A 17,379-nucleotide genomic window follows, 5' to 3' on the forward strand; every position below is an offset into this window, starting at 1 on the left:
CATTTATTTGTTTTAAATGTCTTTCCTACATGTTCTAGTTATAATTTTCCAGTTTTCCCTCTGCCCTTTTTTAAATGAACAACACCACCATCATGCCATAAGTCCTTCTGAGCAGGGCTCTTGACACCGCTCAAAACATCACATTCTGAAGCTCTCTATTCTAAACATGTCTGCTCGCACCACCCGGCTCAGCTGACGTGAGCAAACCTAAACCCAGGATCCATCCCCCGGATGCCACACCACACTCTGAGCCTCTTTCCTTGTTTGATCATTCTCACCATTACCTGACCAGCCCTTTACTGCACTGCTCAGAGCAGAACACAGTGCATAGCTTGTTTGTCTCACTGTTGAGGATTTCATATAAAAAAGGAATTTACAGTACTACAACACTACATAATTGTATAAATTGTAGTTGAATTGTAATTGTAGTTGAAACTTTACACTGTGCATTTGAAATGTAATCATACATCTGCTGTTTTTCCAGTAGATGCACCGAATCCTTTGGCTGTTCTGTTGAAGTCTTTCGGCTCTTCACCTTCCTGTTTGCGATGCAGCAGCCCTCTTTCAAAGGCTGTGGCTATTTTGTTGAGAGGTTTCGCAGCTGCCTCTTTCAGCTTCCGGGCATCAAAGCGCGGACTGTAGAGAAGGATGGGCAGGCGATGGACGAAGGATGGGACTAACTGGCCATCCTTGTTTTTCTGCTCTCCTTCCTCGGTTTTGTTGCTATGTATCTGCTTCATAATGTTCTCCTTTGTTGCAAACATATGAAAAAGTACAGCATCCCACATTTTTGTTGCCCTGGGCTCATCTTTCTTTTTTACCACATCCTGTCCACCCAATGACTCTTCTTTGGCCCCTGCAGATTTATCTTTACCACTTATTTCTATATCTGTTTTCTGAGAATTTTTCTCCACCTCAGGCTCTGGAAAACTGGGGCCTTCAGGTTCAACCACCATGTGCTTTTTCAGCCTTGTCCAGCCACTGAGCTTGGCCTTCAGGCCTTTGGGTTTCTGAGCACCCTTAGGTTCATTTTGTTTCTTCTGATCATCTGGTGTGGGTTCAGAGAGAGTCTCTTGGCTAAACTTGCCATCTTCAGTGGCTACAGCCTCGTTTTGTCTTTCAGTTGCTAATGAATCTTTTAAACACGTTTGAGGTTTTGAGGTATCAGACTTGAACACTTTGACTTTAGCATCTGTGACAAGATCAACTTTTGAATCCTGAGCATGTTGTGCCTTTACATCCATATTAGATGCTTTGGCTTCTTTCTGGGATTTAGCTGAGCTTTCTTCAGATGAAGGGAGTGGTAGAGATTTGGCAGCCTTGAGAAGCATGGCGGCAAGACTATTTTCTGCACTTGGAGCTTTTCGAAGAGACTTCATATTTGAACACGGTAAAGGCTTTCGAGTATCAGATTTTAAGGGTTTGGTCTGCACGCTTTCCATATTCGATTTGATGTCTTGGTGTATGTTATTTGATGGTTTGATTATTGCATTTGAATGTCTTTGGTGTGTTGGTGAATTGCTTAATTTGGATTCAACTGTAACTTTAGCTGCAGCTTTGAAATCAGTGTTCGTTTTATTGGAGTCCTGTAAGTCTGATGCCAAATGGCTCTTTTGGTTTGGCTCTTTTTTATTAGCACTTAGGGTTATTAATCCTTCATTACTGTTGTCTTGTTTAGAAGATTTATCCATTGCCAGGTGGGTTACTGGGGCTTCAGTGTTAGGCGCAGGTGAAAATATCTGTGCATCTGAGGGGACTTTGGATGGCCTGTTTGTTTTGTTTGAAGGGCTTGGAATAGATTTCACATTCATGTCATGTTTCTGTTTCTGCATCTGCTGATCTTTGGTTTCTTCAGGGGTTTGATTGATTTTAGCAATGGGTTTCAAGGAGGAAGGTGTTGAATTTGGGTTTATTAAAACTGCAGTTTTATTTGCTTCTGATTCAGAGTAAACTACAGGATTAGATTTATCTGATTTAAATTTATTTGCAAGTTGAGATGCCTCTGGTTTAGAGTGACTTGGAGTATTCAATATATCTGTTTTAGCGGGAGCTGGAGGATTAAGTATGTTTGATTTGGGCAAAACATCAGGACTGTCTGCATTAGATATACATGTGGCTTCAGGTCTGGATATTTCTGTCTTTGAGGGGGCTGTAAAGATAGATGCACCTAACTTTGAGGGAGCTGTAAATTTAGTTTCCTCTGGCTCTGAGAGGGCTGTAGGTTTAATATCAGGGGGGACTTTAGTGTAACTTCTGATGTCTGCAGATGGCATTCTAGAGTCTGTGACATTGGTTGAGTTTGTTGTGATTTTATTGAAACCTTCATTTTTGGTGTTTATGATATTGTGAAGTTCATTACCTGTATTGATAGCAATAGAAGTGTCACAGACAGTGGAGTAAGTCTGGTGGGTTTCTAAAGAACACTTGGATAAACATGACATGGTTTTCTGTTCTTGATTTGCAGAAACTTGTAATTGCATCGCTTTCACTGACGCAGGATTAAAACTTTCTGTTGGATATATAGACCTGTGTGCATTCTCTGACTGCACCGTTTGCAGTGGGATATTCTGAACCGATAAGAAATTCTTTGTTAACAATCCGGTTATATTTGAGTTCAGAATATTTGATTGTACCAGGGGAAAAGGGTAAGTTGACATTTTTTTCCCCTCTGCTGTAAAAGGAGGGGTGGCTATGTCTGTAGACCCTGAATTTAGTTGTCTAGAAGCCTCTGCTACAGCGATGGGGTTTATGGCCTGTCTTAAAGGTGTAGTTTGAAGCCCATTGTACATTGTATCCTCAGGATTTAAAGCTAGAGGCACTGGTTTTACTCCAGCAATTGTCTCTTGCACTGGTATTTCCGAAGTGGAATTTTTGATAGTTTGTATTTCAGTTTTGTCAGTTACTGGTAACATTTCTTGGTTTGTCATCAAGATTTGTGAGGGCAGTGCAGCCACTGATGTTTGTAATGCCTCTGAGGATTTCTCTGCATTGAAATCAGATATGATACTGAACTTTTCTTGTGATGTCTTGGTTGGAGATTTGGTCTCATATGTCATGTTTTTAAAATCTTCTGGTACTTCAGGCTTAGATACAGAAGGATCGCCATGTGAATTCACCTTGATTCCACCATAAGCAATATATTCAGCAGGTGTCAAACCGTAGTAAGTTGACTTTCGTTTCGGGATGTTAATATCATTTTGTGATGGCCTCTGGTTGCCCACAAACCGTGCTGGTGGTCTTGGTGACCAGTATACAGGCATACTTGGTGTTTGATAGTTTCGGGAGAGTACAGGCATGGATGTCTCCTGAATTATATCTGTTGGAACAGACTTGCCTGGTGTCATTATACAGGTTTCTGTAGTTTCAGTTTTAGTCCTTGGATACTCCTGTGGAACTGTAGATGTAAGTACCTCACATGCTCTAGAGCTTGACTTACTAGCCTCAGCAAGGGTCATGGATAAGGAAACCTCACATTTAGAAATCTTTGGTGTCAAGCATTCCTCAGAATAGGCATTAGAAATTAACGGTTTGAGTCCGTTAGTGAACACAACACCGTTTGGAGTGTAATTCCTTATTTTATCCACAGCAATTTTTTTCAGGCCATCATCATGACCAACTACTGCACTTTGAGCTTTTACACTAGTCGATGAGGGAGGTTGGAGCTGGTGATTTTGAGGTATGGGCCCCTTTTGGTTTTCTGTAGAAATCATTGTTGTGGATAATGTAGAGTTAAATGCAAACAAGGTTTGATTATCTGCAGAAGCCTCCAAAACAGGTCTTTTTGCCCCTGTAACTGGGCTTGCATATGTATTTATCTGACTAGAATGTGTTTGAGCTTCATAAAGCATCCCTGAATTTTGTTTAACATTTATCACTGAATTTTTTGCATTAAATGGTGCTTCTCCTTGAAAAGTTGAACCACAAGTCCAGGAGTCCTGAATAGGTGGCTTTGATATCTCATAAAATTAGTTTTTTTGAGTATAAATCCTTGTTTGTGGAAAATCAGCTTTTGTGGAAGTCTTGAAGTGTGACCCAGCTTTTTCCATGACGTGATTATGTGCGAGAGATGTGTGAGTAATGGGTGCAGGTGCAACATTTTTATATCTTTCCCCGTTGGATTGGCTCACTGGAACCTGAGAGATGGAAGGTTGTGTCTCGTAACCCGGCGCACAGGCCAATGTCAAATTTGGAGCGGGAGGTCAAACTGGAGCCAAAGGGGGAGCTTGTATTTGTACTGAGGCTTGATAGGTCTGTTGTTCACCAAATGTGCCATGCGTCGTCCCTGCTCTTGAGGAACTGGACTGAAGCATTTGGCTGAAGGCTATCTCAAAGCATGTATCTGGGTCAGCATCTGTGGCCTGCTCGGAGTCATCGTCAAAAAGGATAGATGAGCATGTGTATAGAGGTGCTATCTGGTGCTCCAGTGATCGGGCAGGGTAAGAGTACGGCTGTGCAGACAGTGTGGGCGTAGAGCTGTAGTGTGAGCTGTTGGCAGGGTATAAGTATGGGGAGGCAGAGTGACAGTAGAAAGGGCTGCAGGAGGAATATTGAGAATCGAGGGTCCTTCTGAAGAGAGGGCTTTCTGGAGTCCTTGGAGGGGTGGAGTGGTCACTGTGCTCCAGGTCAGGGCTGGCCTCATTTACTGGCGACAAGTTCGACCTGAATGGGATGGGTGTCTGAGAGGAAGAACTGACTTTCTTCTTGACACTTTTCTTCAGGAGTTTCTGCAGACGGGCATTGTCTCGCCCTGGTTTTGGCAGTAGAGGAGGAGGGTATTGCTGTGGAAGCAGATTAGGCTGACTACCATAACTTAAAGCCATCAGCATTTCAACACCTGCATTAAAACAAGCCACAAATAGATGTCTGGAATTAAAAATAAAACATCGATTCAGACTGAATGCTAACTTTGGCTTTAAACCTGATCCCTCTTTTTCCATACGAACTATGAATTTCACTCCATCCTGCTTAATACATGCCTAAAAAATTTCAAACAGCTGGATTGCATAATTTGGGATTATGCATATACACTGTAAAAATGATTTTTCAAAGTTGCAAATAAATAAATAAAATAAATTATATATATATATATATAATTTGATATACTAATTTAAGGTTACTTGCAGGGTTTACGTCTCACTTGATGGGATTTATGATTGAGAGAGTTGTGTGTTTGTATGTATTTTCATTGTGGTTGATGTAAAATAACTGCCCGCTCTAAAAGTTTTAAAATATTTTTTCTCTCTCTCTTTAGCTGGCTGCTAATCACAATGATGTCTGAAGACAGGATGCTGATGTGATCATTGTCCTTCAGTTATTGCACTGTAAAAAATTTAAACCCACTAAAATTGAAAACGTGTTTTAATTGCTGCCTTACGTTTCAAGTCAAATCAAAGTGGTGCCAAGGCCACAGACACTTTTAATGACTTTACTAATGAAGAAAATCAAGTTGAAACTTTAAAAACTCATATAATCAAGTACAAGTGACAGAAATTATTGTGCAAAGTTAAATATTTGGAAACAAAGATGCTGTTTTAATGATGGAAAAAGGTATAGTGGGGTTTTTAGTTATTTTTAAAACATCTCATTTATGTGTCAACCTTAAATCTAAATGTGTCCAGTCCTGCTCCTGGAGAGCCACTGTCCTAATTTTTGACAAAAAAAAAGTATTTTTCCACTTGTATCATGTCAGGGTTTTTCAATTCAGTGATTGTCTAAGTTTTTAGTACAGATGGAGGAACAACACCAGTCAGTATTAAATACAGAATGCAGTCTGGAAGAGGGTATCAGACAATAATCTGAACTGTCATCTCAGAAAGTGCTATATATTCATTTACTGAAAGAATTTTTAGAAATATACATGTACCTTTTTTTGTCAAAATGTTGAATTAATTAATTTTATCTGTTAAAATTCTCTTTTTAATTAGCATTTCATCTTGAATGTTTTTACTCTCACCATCCTGCTCTCATTTTTGTCAGTTTTCTTCCCTCATGATTTTTCTAGAATATTTTCTCCATGTAAGTGAATGATATTCTGTTAAGTAGCATTACACAGTCAACACATGTAAACCAATCAACTAAGTGCAGTGGAATGTGTATTTGTCACAAAAAGTTCAAACTTATACATTTTTTATGAATGTTTTGTCTCTTTGTCCATACTATCGAAAATCTGTCCTCTTCAGATCCATACCTTTATAAGAATTTATGCATGTGCCTAAATTCTGCAACGAGAAAACATTTTGTAGAGAGGTAAGTTTGTCACCTCTGTTAATTTAGGTTGATAAACATGCATGACACTTGCATAATATAACAGAATTGACCATTATACAGAATATCACCAAATTAATATTCTTGCAAGTAATACAGTCGGTATCTGGGTTACTTTAGCAGTATCTAAATGTATTCTATTGCCTGTGTGACAGTAGTGTCACTGAAATGTGATCATGAGCTGCTCTACATTTTATTTTTGCTCACTGAATGACTGCACATCCTGAAACCACAATAAGACTGGAAAGATAAACACCCCAGCCTCAATTCTCACACAACAGCACATATATGAAGATGATACTAATTGATATATCCATTAGAATCCATTTAATAATTCACAGAAGAACCAATACATTATTGCATTATATCTGATTGTTAAACATGTTAACCTCGGTGACTTAATTCCCTGGCTGATTAATAAACTGCTCTAAGGTCTGTGTGAGTACACGCTTTCCTCAGACCTGTGTGAGATGTCTGAGATAAGTGCTGAAGAAGTAGAGGCCTGAGACATGCCTGATTTCGACTCTATTTCCCTGTGCCTCCACTTAACAGAGAAAAGACTCCATGCTAAAGGTTGCAATGTTAGCAATAGTGTATTCTAATACATGCAACTGCAGTATTTTTTTCATTAATTACTTCCAGGTATGATGATAGTGACTTACGGTGAGGCTAGAGGAGAGAGATGATGCTGATCTTCAAAAGAGATGAACAGACAGATATGAGATGGATATCAGTTACCGCAGTACTGCACAGGTACTGTGAAATACAAATACAAGGTGCATAAAGGCCACACCCTAGCTGTGCATATTATGTATGTCAAACAAAGATGTTAAATGACAAAAGCAGCTTTCAATGGTTTTAAAGCAGGCACTTTGACACTTTAGTCAGCACAACAAGCCGAGGCCTAATGTCTCTCACAGAGCCATGCACCTGACACCCACTAACAGATCACACTCACACCATTAAACCGTTTTTTTTACCTGTGCAAGTATTACTTTGCAATTAAGTGTGCAGCTGCAGGGTCCAACTCCCGAGTGTGCTGGGGGAAGATTAGTAGAATAGAGCAACAGGACATGGTGACCTACCCCTTTCCCATGCCAAAAATAAAACTCCTCGCCCTGAATTCAAGCTGCACTCTGACAACCAGTGAGCTGTAACCAGGCAGGGGGTTTCCACTTCACCTGCATTAGGTTATCAAAAGTCTGTTTCTCCTTAGCTATCTTTGCATGCATTTATGAATGCTACATGTCTTTTGAAGACCACATGGAATTGGTGTGATATGCTGTGGTAATAGTGTTAACTTGTCTGCCATAGTCTGTTGGTATGTTTTGTTCGGGGCATTAGTGTAGATTCAGGTATGGATGTTAGAGGCACATATTGCATGTTTGTTTGTCTTTCAAAGCAAAATGCAACCATATTATTTGCCTTTATAAAGTCACAAACGTTGAAATATTATCAGCTGAACCAGCAAAAAGCAGCAAAGTCACAGTGTATGTAAAAGCACATTTAATTCACATTTACATTTAGACTATAAAAAAGAGCTGTGCAAGAACCAGGATTTCTTAAATAATGAAAATGATTTTCAGTGCATTTTTTGGACATTGTATTCAGCGTACAAATTGAGGTGGACAACTATAAATTCTCGAATCTAAACAAGAACAACTGATATGCTCTAAAATCTTACAGTGTAGGACAAAATCTGCATAGTTTGATTTTAAAATCTACCAGTTTTATAAGGTGAATTTAGTCATTTCTTTCTTATTATATGTGTAAAGTTTTAAAATAAAAAAATAAATAGTACTAAAAATGTTTAATAAATGATATACAATAACTCAAGAAGACTCCCCATTCAGTGGCCAAATATGAGCTGTTTTATTTGACATGGAGCCGGTCGCCACATGGGTGCAGATATGTTGAGATCACATGACCAGCCAAATAATCCTGGCTTTATTTCTGTCCCCCCAATAATTGGACCCTTTCACTTGTGGAAGAAATTAATTGTGGCTGACTGTTAATAGCCCATTTCTACTATTTGAAACTTTCATTATTGCATAATGCTGCATCTTGCAAAACATTAAACCCAAACCTACACAGAATCGCTATTGTGGACAACAACATGGGCTTGTACAAATAATCATCCTTGGAGAAAGAACTCAACTAATTTACCTTTTACATGTATTGTATAATCAGTCCATAATGCCACTTTTTAGTTTGTGATGTCTACCCTGTGCCCTGCTCCCAACAGCATCCACAAAGACATTTTGTGTCCCTCTGTTAACCACAGCTAGATTTCTAAAAGATCGTCAGACCCTTAGCATGCTCTCCCTCTTAACTTGGGTTTATTTTTGCTTGCCTTGTGCTATGACAGATATAGCGATTGGGTGCCTCAGCTTTCCAAATCTGATCGTACTTTCATCCAGCACATTCTGTGGGTCTCCTTATGGTCCAGATTCCCTCCACCCAACATTAGCTCCTCAGCCAATGAGACTCCTTAGAAGATCAAATATCAGTATAAGTCAAGGACTTAAGAAGTTTCAAGGTTTGCAGAACCTTACAGCCCGTCTTCGCCATCAAGACGCTCTCTTCTTTCGGCTTTTCTGAGGTAAGTGTTTAAAGGTTTGGTATCTTCAAAAAAGTAAAGACAAGGCTGGGCTGGGTCTGAGCGGACAGTTCTTTGCTTCTGCTCACAGCTGACAGTGCTTTTCTCTTTTAAAGTTTTTTTTAGTATTTGGTATTATTTCCTCTCTCACAAGTTGTAGTAAATTATTGTTGTAAAAGATGAACGGGAGGTATGTGAATGGAATATGCTAACAGATTTCACCTCAGTTGACAGCCTTGATCATTTGAGGGTGGGTGTGGGCACTTCTGTAAATGGGATGGTTCTGTCTAAGTATGGCACTTTGTAGATAACAGACCAAGGCCAACACAATGCAATTTAGGATTTACACATTGTTGGCTTCCTCTTTGTCCTATCCTGTAGATCACCACTAATGATAGCAAAGACAATAGAGGCTTAACAAAGAACAGCTGACAACAGATAATAGCACAAACAGCGTGGTAGCATTAGAACAATGCTCTAATGATTTCTCAAACATGGACTAGATAGTTGTCATTTTGATACTAATAAAATAGATATCATAATTGTATAATATATTGGTTCTGTTTTGATCTTGCATTCACTTTTTGATTCATGTCAGAATAGAAACACATAAACAATCTGGCATTCTTTCCTTTAATGGCTCATAATAGTGTAAGCAGACAGTCATGCCCACATAAGGCAGGGCTGACAGGACCAGAGCCTCACTGTCAAAAAAAGAGAGAGAGCTGATGCTGGGAAATCTGATCATGTGTTAATCTCCAAACGCTTCTGCAGCTGTGCTGGAGATATGAGTCACAGCACACACACACACACACACATTTCTGAAGCTATATTAGTGAGGACATCTGTTAGATGCAATCGTTTTTATACTAAGATCATGATATTTATTTTATTATCAGAAAGCTTACATCATATAAACCAATTGACATTATTAGATATAAAGCACAACATTTGGCTAATTTATGTTCCAGTTTTATTTGTGAGGAAATAATCTTAAATTTGGCCCTAACAGCTAAAGCCAAACCTGTGGACACACATTTGTTTTTTTATGTTGCTCTGCTTTAAGCATTTATCATTTCTTTGATCAAATGGTCATAATATGTTACGAGTTTCCTAAAATATTTAGCATGTTGAGGTGCCTTTCACACCTGTCAAGTCAGTGATTAACCCTGTCACAGTGGTACAAAACAAAGTCTAAAGAACAATTACAAACATTCTCTCTGTCCGCTTTGTATAGGTCTAAAGCTCCGTCATCATGTCCGACACAGAGGATGTGTAAGTATTCTGACATTTGAATATAATTATTTATATATATTATTTATATATATATATAGCATAGCATATATTCATGCTCTTTTTTCAAGACAAAATAATGATAAATCTTCTTTCTCTCTCTTCAATCAGTGGGGTCGAGGGTAAGTACTAAATTTGAATTCTTCATCTTCTTCTTCTTATTATTATTATTATTGCAGTTAAAGTAAAAATACATATGCCTTAGCCAGGATTTTCAAGTCTGTCATATCCAGAGATGGGCAGTATTCTAATTAAATGTATTTAAAATATGTATTTAATTACTTTTGATCGAGTACTTTGTCATTTGTATTTTGCTGGAAAAAAATATCAAATACAATTTGTAATTAAATACTTTGAGAGACAGTATTTTGTATTTGAAATTCTTAAAATACTTAATCAAGGTCATTTTATTCTCAGATAATACAATATCTTTCTGCACCTGTTAATAGTACTGCCAACTATAGCCTATCACAGTTTTTGGTTAGATGCAAGTGAATCATATGACATCCTGTTGGATCCATAGGCGGAGTCTTGAAGGGTTAGTTCACCCACAAATGAAAATTCTGTTGTTAATTACTCAACCTTGTGTAGTTCTACTCCTGTACGACCTTCGTTCATCTTCGGAACATAAATGAAGATATTTTTGATGAAATCCGAGATACTATCAGATATTGCTCACCGAATGTAATTACAGGACAGAAGGAAAAGCTGTGCTGCTCTACAACTTTGCTTGCTAGCTGACAAGTGATGTTAGCTTGCTAGCTTAAGTTAGCTACTTGCTTCTATGGACAAAATACAATTTTTAAAGGGGCTTTATGAAAGAATTTTCAAGTATTAATCACTTTTTATTGCCAATGTGGGAACAGCATTTAACAAAACTTTAAAAATGAGGGCCTGTAGACTAATTTTTTATGTGAAGGACGCAGTTTTGCTGGGAAAATCCAAGGGAAACTATCATAACAGTATAATTTTAATGAACCTCATCTGTCGACATGATGCTGGTGAATCACATTGGCCATCGCTCGCTCGCAAGAGCATGAGCAATAAGTTGTTGGCCACAGCTCACTTAATGGCCACTGGTGTCGCTAATAACAAGGGTTTCTGAATTCTACAGAGAGCCCTTTAACAGCTTAATGTCAGCATTTTTAGGAGTTAATCTTTACTGTTGACAGTGAAATAGCTTGCTTGAGCTATCCTCTTGAGTAGGACTAGGCGGTATGACAATACAGTTTCGCAGGACTGCTTAATATTTGACACGCTGATAAAGAAACTATAAAGTGAAGTAAAGTGAAGTGAAGTAACTTGTGGCCATGTATAGTGTCCCATACTCGGAATTTGTGCTCTGCATTTAACCCATCCAAGTGCACACACAGCAGTGAGTAGTGAACAAACACGCACACACACAACATGAACACACACCCAGAGCAGTGGGCAGCCAATGCTGCGGCGCCCGGAACGCAGGGCGAGCCAGCCAGGAGCGATAAAGAAACATGAAAAAGTGTAGACATGCTTGATGGTATTCAAGTAAACACAGTCGGTTGTGTCTTAAGTGAAGGTAAGAAATTAGAAGAAATATGGATCAATATATTGGATATATTGTCTAGTGTTAGGGCTAAAGAATATGTTGTTTATAAGTTGTTTAAAGAGGGGAAAGCACTTATATTTCTCTTATGTGTGTATCTAACTCCAGTATTGCTTTTCAAATTACAAATTCAATTAAATGTTAAATACATTTATAAAAAATTAAATACATTTCTCACACCAGTATTTTGTATTTTAAATTAAATATATTTGATGAGCAATTTGTCATTTGTAATAAAATACTTTTTGATGTATTTGTGCCCATCTCTGGTCATATGTACACATTTGTCCACTTGATATCTATTTCCATTTTATTTTAAATATTATGTTTATGTATTTTTTCAGTCAGAATCAGTGTTTTCTTGGTATGTCAGCAGTTACTTTGATTATATTTAGAAACAGTGAGAGCCTTGGTGATATTTTTTTGCAGGTTTGGCTTTGCTCTATTTAGCATTAAAAATTCAATAATAAAAACACATATTTCAAATAGAAATATTTATCCAATGCAAGAGGGGTGCCCTGAATTTGCCTGTAGTGACTGATATTGTGCCACCTGCTTTCTGGCAGCTGTTTTATGAATCTCATGCCAGCATACTGCCTTCTGCCACTGCCACAGAGAGCTATTTTAAGAAGATCTCTGGAGGCTGACATGTCACACACATGCAGTGGCTGAGGGCAGTATTAATGATGCTCATGTTACTGGTGTTCTCTGAGGTGAATGCTCATGTGAGGCTAGAAAGGCCAGAGATCAGACCAAATTATTCATTTACAGGAATTCCTTTGACAAATGTACAATAATACAACTGGCCATAATACAACTGTCCATATAGAATGTGATCAGTATTTACTGAACTGAGGAGCACTGACTCCACAGAACACCACCAACAAATAAAAGGCTCGGCATGCATTTAATGTATGATGTTATTCCAATTACAATAGTATCAAAAATATATATAAATAAATAAAATAATAAATAAAAAGCATTTTGTAATTTTTGTATTCCTTTACTGCTTTCTTTTCTGGCATATGAAGAGCTCGAAGAAGGAGGTAAAAGAATAAACAAACAAATAATTAAACACTACCACTACAACCAAACCAACCATGAGGATTTGAAAATTAACTAGTCTTTCAATGTACTAATTCAACACAATGTCCCCTTATTCATTTTAAACTGCCTGACATTGCTGACACTGTCTGTAGTAAGTTGTAACTAAATCAAATAAAAAGAATTAACGGAAAGCAGAAAATGATTTGCTTAACTAATTTTTGTCTGATTCAAGAATCTTTCAAATGTCAACCTTTTCATTTAACTCATCATAAGATCAACTAAAACCATATAATCATAGTAATCATATTCATGGTAGGAAATCTAACCAGAGCTACCCAGCATGTGCTGCCCCCTACAGCTTGAAGGGTGCCATGACCTCTGATGACCTTTTGAGTAGAATGCATCAAGCAGATTGTAATATTCCAGTATCTGGAGGCCTGAAGTTCTAAATTGTGTGGCTGCTGAAAAGGTCTTTGACATAATCTGTTGTTTTGATTCATTGTCTATGTTTTTGAGATGTTAGTTTGTGGATTTTATCTGTGCATAAGTTGTGAAATTTATTCTAGTTTATTTTCCTATCAAACACAAACTAGTTAGAGATGACTTTAGATCATTAGAATTGATGGCTTTGGCAAACAGGGAAAAGCAAAGTAATTTCTTGTGGGTATTTTATTTGGCATGTGGTATCCTGGTGTCTCATCATTTCATACCAGGTTCTCCCGCTATGTGCATCCTCTCAGCCACCTATCCCATTTTATACATTTCACACATAATTCTCTCTCTCTCTCTTTCTCACTTTAACCAATACATAATCTCCCATTTCTGAATGCTCCCTCCTCTGCAATGCATTAACTGTTGATAACCTTCCTTCCCCTGGTTGCTTGCTGCATGTATTATTAGCTGAAGAGGTAGTAGAGGTAGAGGTAGCCCCAGAGGCAGCTCCTGAACCGGAGCCTGAGCCTGAGCCTGAGCAAGAACCAGAGCCAGTGCCAGAACCAGAGCCAGAGCCAGAAACACAGCCAGAACCAGAGCCAGAGCCAGAACCAGAGGTGCATGAGGAAGGTATGTGGCATGAATATTCATTCATCCTTCCCATTTCCCCCAAAACAACTAAAAACAGGCAGTGCACCTCATCTGCTACTTAAAAATCAGTCACATTAATGTAGTTCCCCAGTAGTACCCTTCCCCCCAACCCAACAAAACTTTAACCACTACTGGCGGTACCTCCTCTTCGTTCAGGCCCACCATGAGACTGGTGTGGTACTATCAAATGTTGACAGAGTTTAGATCCACGCCATTTCAGTCCCTTGTGGTGCATTTGACATTTTTTTGCAGAATTGGACAATTTCCAGTATGAACAAGGAATATTTTCCAATTCAAATTCACTTGCAGACCAGGGAGTGAGCTGGAACGATCAAGCTCTGACAGACATGGTGCTCGTCAAACCTAAAATGCAGCTTTCTTTAGGGTGCATGCAGGAGGCCTGCAGTGTTGGGAAACAAATAGTAGCTTAGCCATCAAAACAGTGTAGCTTTTTCAGATATCAGATTTATTTATTTTTTTGCATCACAACAAAGTCGATAATTAAACACTTTCCACTTTCTTTCTTATCATGTCATTTTGGAAAGTCCCAGCCATTCTGACTGGTCTTGTAAATTCAGATTCAGTAAATGATTCACAGAAAAACGATGCACTGATCATTTTTTGCAATTATTTTTTTGCTAAGCATTTTGTAGCTATACTAAATACTGCTGGTCTTCCCCATTTTTTTTCTGTTCAAGGTTAATCCTATTACACTAATTAAGGTCCTTATTGTTTTGTGCAGTAGATTTATGGTAGATCTGATTTGATTGCAAAAATAAATCATATAATCGGATAAGATTTAATTTATGTTTAAAAATATATGCTGCCCTCTTAAATTGCTTCAGTGTACTTCCTTTTAGTAGGGTAGCCAACTTAGAGTAGCTTGACTGCAGATGAACTGTTGTATATCAGGACAGGAGTAGCTTGGCAAACAACAGTTTCAAAGTAGCTTCCCAACACTAGAGGCCTGGGCTGATGATAAATCACATTACAGCTCCTGCTCTTTCCAATTACAGTGCAGCAATGATTCTTATCAGATAGTCACTGAAAACTCTCTACATTTTTCGACATTCAAAACTGTCTCTGAGTTGCCGCCAGCATAATGCTACTCTAAGCTGCATCTTGAAGAAAAATCTATTCTATTGCATGTGTTATAATGATTATGCAACAAATGCAACTGCTTCAGTTGCTATGCTGTTTCATAATATTCATGGAATGAATATTAAATGTTCAATAAATGGTCAGTATATTCAAAATTATTTTCAAAGGGACAAAAAGGGCTATAATATGTTATAGTACCTTATTCTTTCTAATTTCCCTGGCTTAACACTGGAAAGGCTCTCTTTGGCACACTGAGCTATAGTTAAACATTAAATATTAAACTTAAATATTAGAGTTTAAATTATAACTAAAATTTTTACTCTAAAAAGCAAAATGCTGAAAGTGTCAAACAAGATGCCATCCATTATTAAGGTGTTTTTGTCCACTTTGAAATACCAGTCAATGTTTTATGTTAATATGTATGCAAATATAGATTGGTCGTCAATATAAATGTTGTTATTTAGCTTATGTTCATTTAATGACTTGCTCATTTTGAGGTGTCCCACTGAAATTCATTCATCTGAACATTTCTTTATTGGGATTTTTTGTTTAATTGATTTCTGTCAATGTATCCTGATACAAGTTGGCACCTCAATCTGAGTGTCTGCTTAGCTGAAGTCTGCATCTGAGCATGCAGCCCTGCTTAGGGCAGCAAAAAGCACACAAAGCAACATTAATGTTCTCTATTTTACTCTTGCTTTCAACGCTTCATGCATGCAGAGGCCTATGAAGAGGAAGGTATGTTTGTCATTTTCTTGTATTTGTCATTTCTGATTAGAAAGAAGGCATGGGGAGGGTTTAATGCCTGCAAGGATCAGTGAAATCAGTTCCAAAACCTTTCAACATAAGATTCTGAATGGGGAGACCCAGTGAACTGGCCTGAAGTGTCAGTTGAAACTGACACTGGCTTACCTTAAGTCAATAACAAGGGTGAAAGAATATGAAATGCTGACATTGCTCTGTGCTTTGCTTCTTTTTGCATGAATGTGACACACCAGTGGAAGAAGGAGGACAAGATGGTAGTTTTAATTCCCTTCTGGAAAATGTCTGGTCTGGATGTGGCTTTTTGCTTGTGTTTTTGGTGTGAAGGTCAAGCCAAATAGTTACGAAACATTGCAATGGACCTAACATCTCATCTAGGTCAGCAGAGTCTAGTCAGAGAAAGATATATAACAAACTCAGATTTAGATGCTGTTAGTCAAAAGAGATGGGAAAATGAATGAAGGATAAAAAGATTAATCTTTTTCCACAAGGATTTGTTGTTATGTTAATTCTTGGAAGAGTGAGAATGGTCCACTTGCCAGGAGTTCTGTGTCTGTTTATACTCATGTACTTATAAGCACCTCATGATCTGAATTCTTATGCAGTGATTATTCTATATTTGTTTTGATCACCTATTTGTTTCACAACTTTCTAACTAACCCATGCAGTTATTAACATTACTGAAACGATTGAAATTAATATGTGTAATTTACTTTGTAAACATACTTTCAGAAGTTACATACATCATTCTTAAAGCTCAGGTAATATAAACCAGCACAGAGTTGTTACTAAGAGTAACTCCATGTTCATGGATATGGCTAACAGAACTCCCACTGATTGTTGACTGAGCTCGTTTTAAACTCTCTAACCATGTTACATATCCCTCTCCCTTTTTTGTTTTTTCATAACAGAGGAGAAGCCCAAGTTCAAGTAAGTAGAAATGACCACTAAGCACTTGTTATAGCTGAGCAGCCAGTTTCAATGCTGCGATGCAATACAACATGCCCTGGGTTTTACTGAGGAGCTGGGGAAGATTGAGATACCCAGAACCCCACTAAAACACATTTTGCTTTCATTCCCTTCAGACCAAGTGCACCAAAGATACCTGATGGGGAAAAGGTGGACTTTGATGTAAGCAAGTACTTCACTTGTTACATTGTGTTGTAGTGTTACGTATTAAACATTGTAAGAATACATGTTTGAGGTCATATTTACGTGTGTGCAAACAGGACATCCAGAAGAAGCGCCAAAACAAGGACCTCGTTGAGCTGCAGGGCCTGATTGATGCCCACTTTGAGTGCAGGAAGAAGGAAGAGGAAGAGCTTATTGCCCTGAAAGACAGAATCGTGAATATCAGCCATCTGTACATTATCCCACTAAATAGAAGGATACTCAACAAAAAATAAATACGTGGACAAAATATTTTTGAAATTTTTTTTATAATCTTACCTGTATCTTAACTTAAAGCTTCTTTTAAGAAAAAACAATTGGTTACACTTTACTTGAAGGGGTGTGCATAAGACTGACATGACACCTACATAATCATGACATGACACATGTCATGAATATGAAGGTTTTTTATGCATGTTTATGACAACTGTCATTAAGTGTCATTCGCTCAGTTATGTAATTTTTAATGCAAAGATGA

At 37.9% G+C, this 17,379-nt stretch overlaps 2 protein-coding genes and 1 pseudogene across 9 annotated transcripts in view; 2 read left to right on the forward strand and 1 right to left on the reverse strand.

Annotated features, from left to right (window-relative positions):
* LOC107703301 (lymphocyte-specific protein 1-like) overlaps nt 1-5,370 on the forward strand; it is an 18,742-nt gene extending 13,372 nt beyond the window's left edge. For all 3 annotated transcript variants that reach the window (XM_016505882.1, XM_016505883.1, XM_016505884.1), the window contains one exon: nt 5,252-5,370. The gene's annotated coding sequence lies outside the window, so the exon portion shown is untranslated. The remainder of the gene's footprint in view (nt 1-5,251) is intronic.
* On the reverse strand, nt 325-5,015 carry LOC107703300 (uncharacterized; annotated as a pseudogene).
* Nucleotides 5,371-8,770: 3,400 nt separating the features above from the next.
* Nucleotides 8,771-17,379, forward strand: part of LOC107703302 (troponin T, fast skeletal muscle isoforms-like) — a 14,434-nt gene continuing 5,825 nt past the window's right edge. For 2 of the 6 annotated variants that reach the window (XM_016505885.1, XM_016505886.1), the window contains exons 1-9: nt 8,771-8,866; nt 10,101-10,138; nt 10,268-10,278; nt 12,770-12,784; nt 13,686-13,847; nt 15,690-15,707; nt 16,643-16,661; nt 16,817-16,862; nt 16,961-17,077. In XM_016505885.1, coding sequence (XP_016361371.1) covers nt 10,119-10,138; nt 10,268-10,278; nt 12,770-12,784; nt 13,686-13,847; nt 15,690-15,707; nt 16,643-16,661; nt 16,817-16,862; nt 16,961-17,077 — 408 coding nt within the window. In that variant the 5' untranslated portion in view covers nt 8,771-8,866; nt 10,101-10,118. The remainder of the gene's footprint in view (nt 8,867-10,100; nt 10,139-10,267; nt 10,279-12,769; nt 12,785-13,685; nt 13,848-15,689; nt 15,708-16,642; nt 16,662-16,816; nt 16,863-16,960; nt 17,078-17,379) is intronic. The other 4 variants (XM_016505888.1, XM_016505887.1, XM_016505889.1 and 1 more) reach the window with 4 other exon arrangements.

This window comes from Sinocyclocheilus anshuiensis, unplaced genomic scaffold, assembly GCF_001515605.1.
Source record: "Sinocyclocheilus anshuiensis isolate Anshui unplaced genomic scaffold, SAMN03320099.WGS_v1.1 scaffold947, whole genome shotgun sequence".
Lineage (NCBI taxonomy): Eukaryota > Metazoa > Chordata > Actinopteri > Cypriniformes > Cyprinidae > Sinocyclocheilus > Sinocyclocheilus anshuiensis.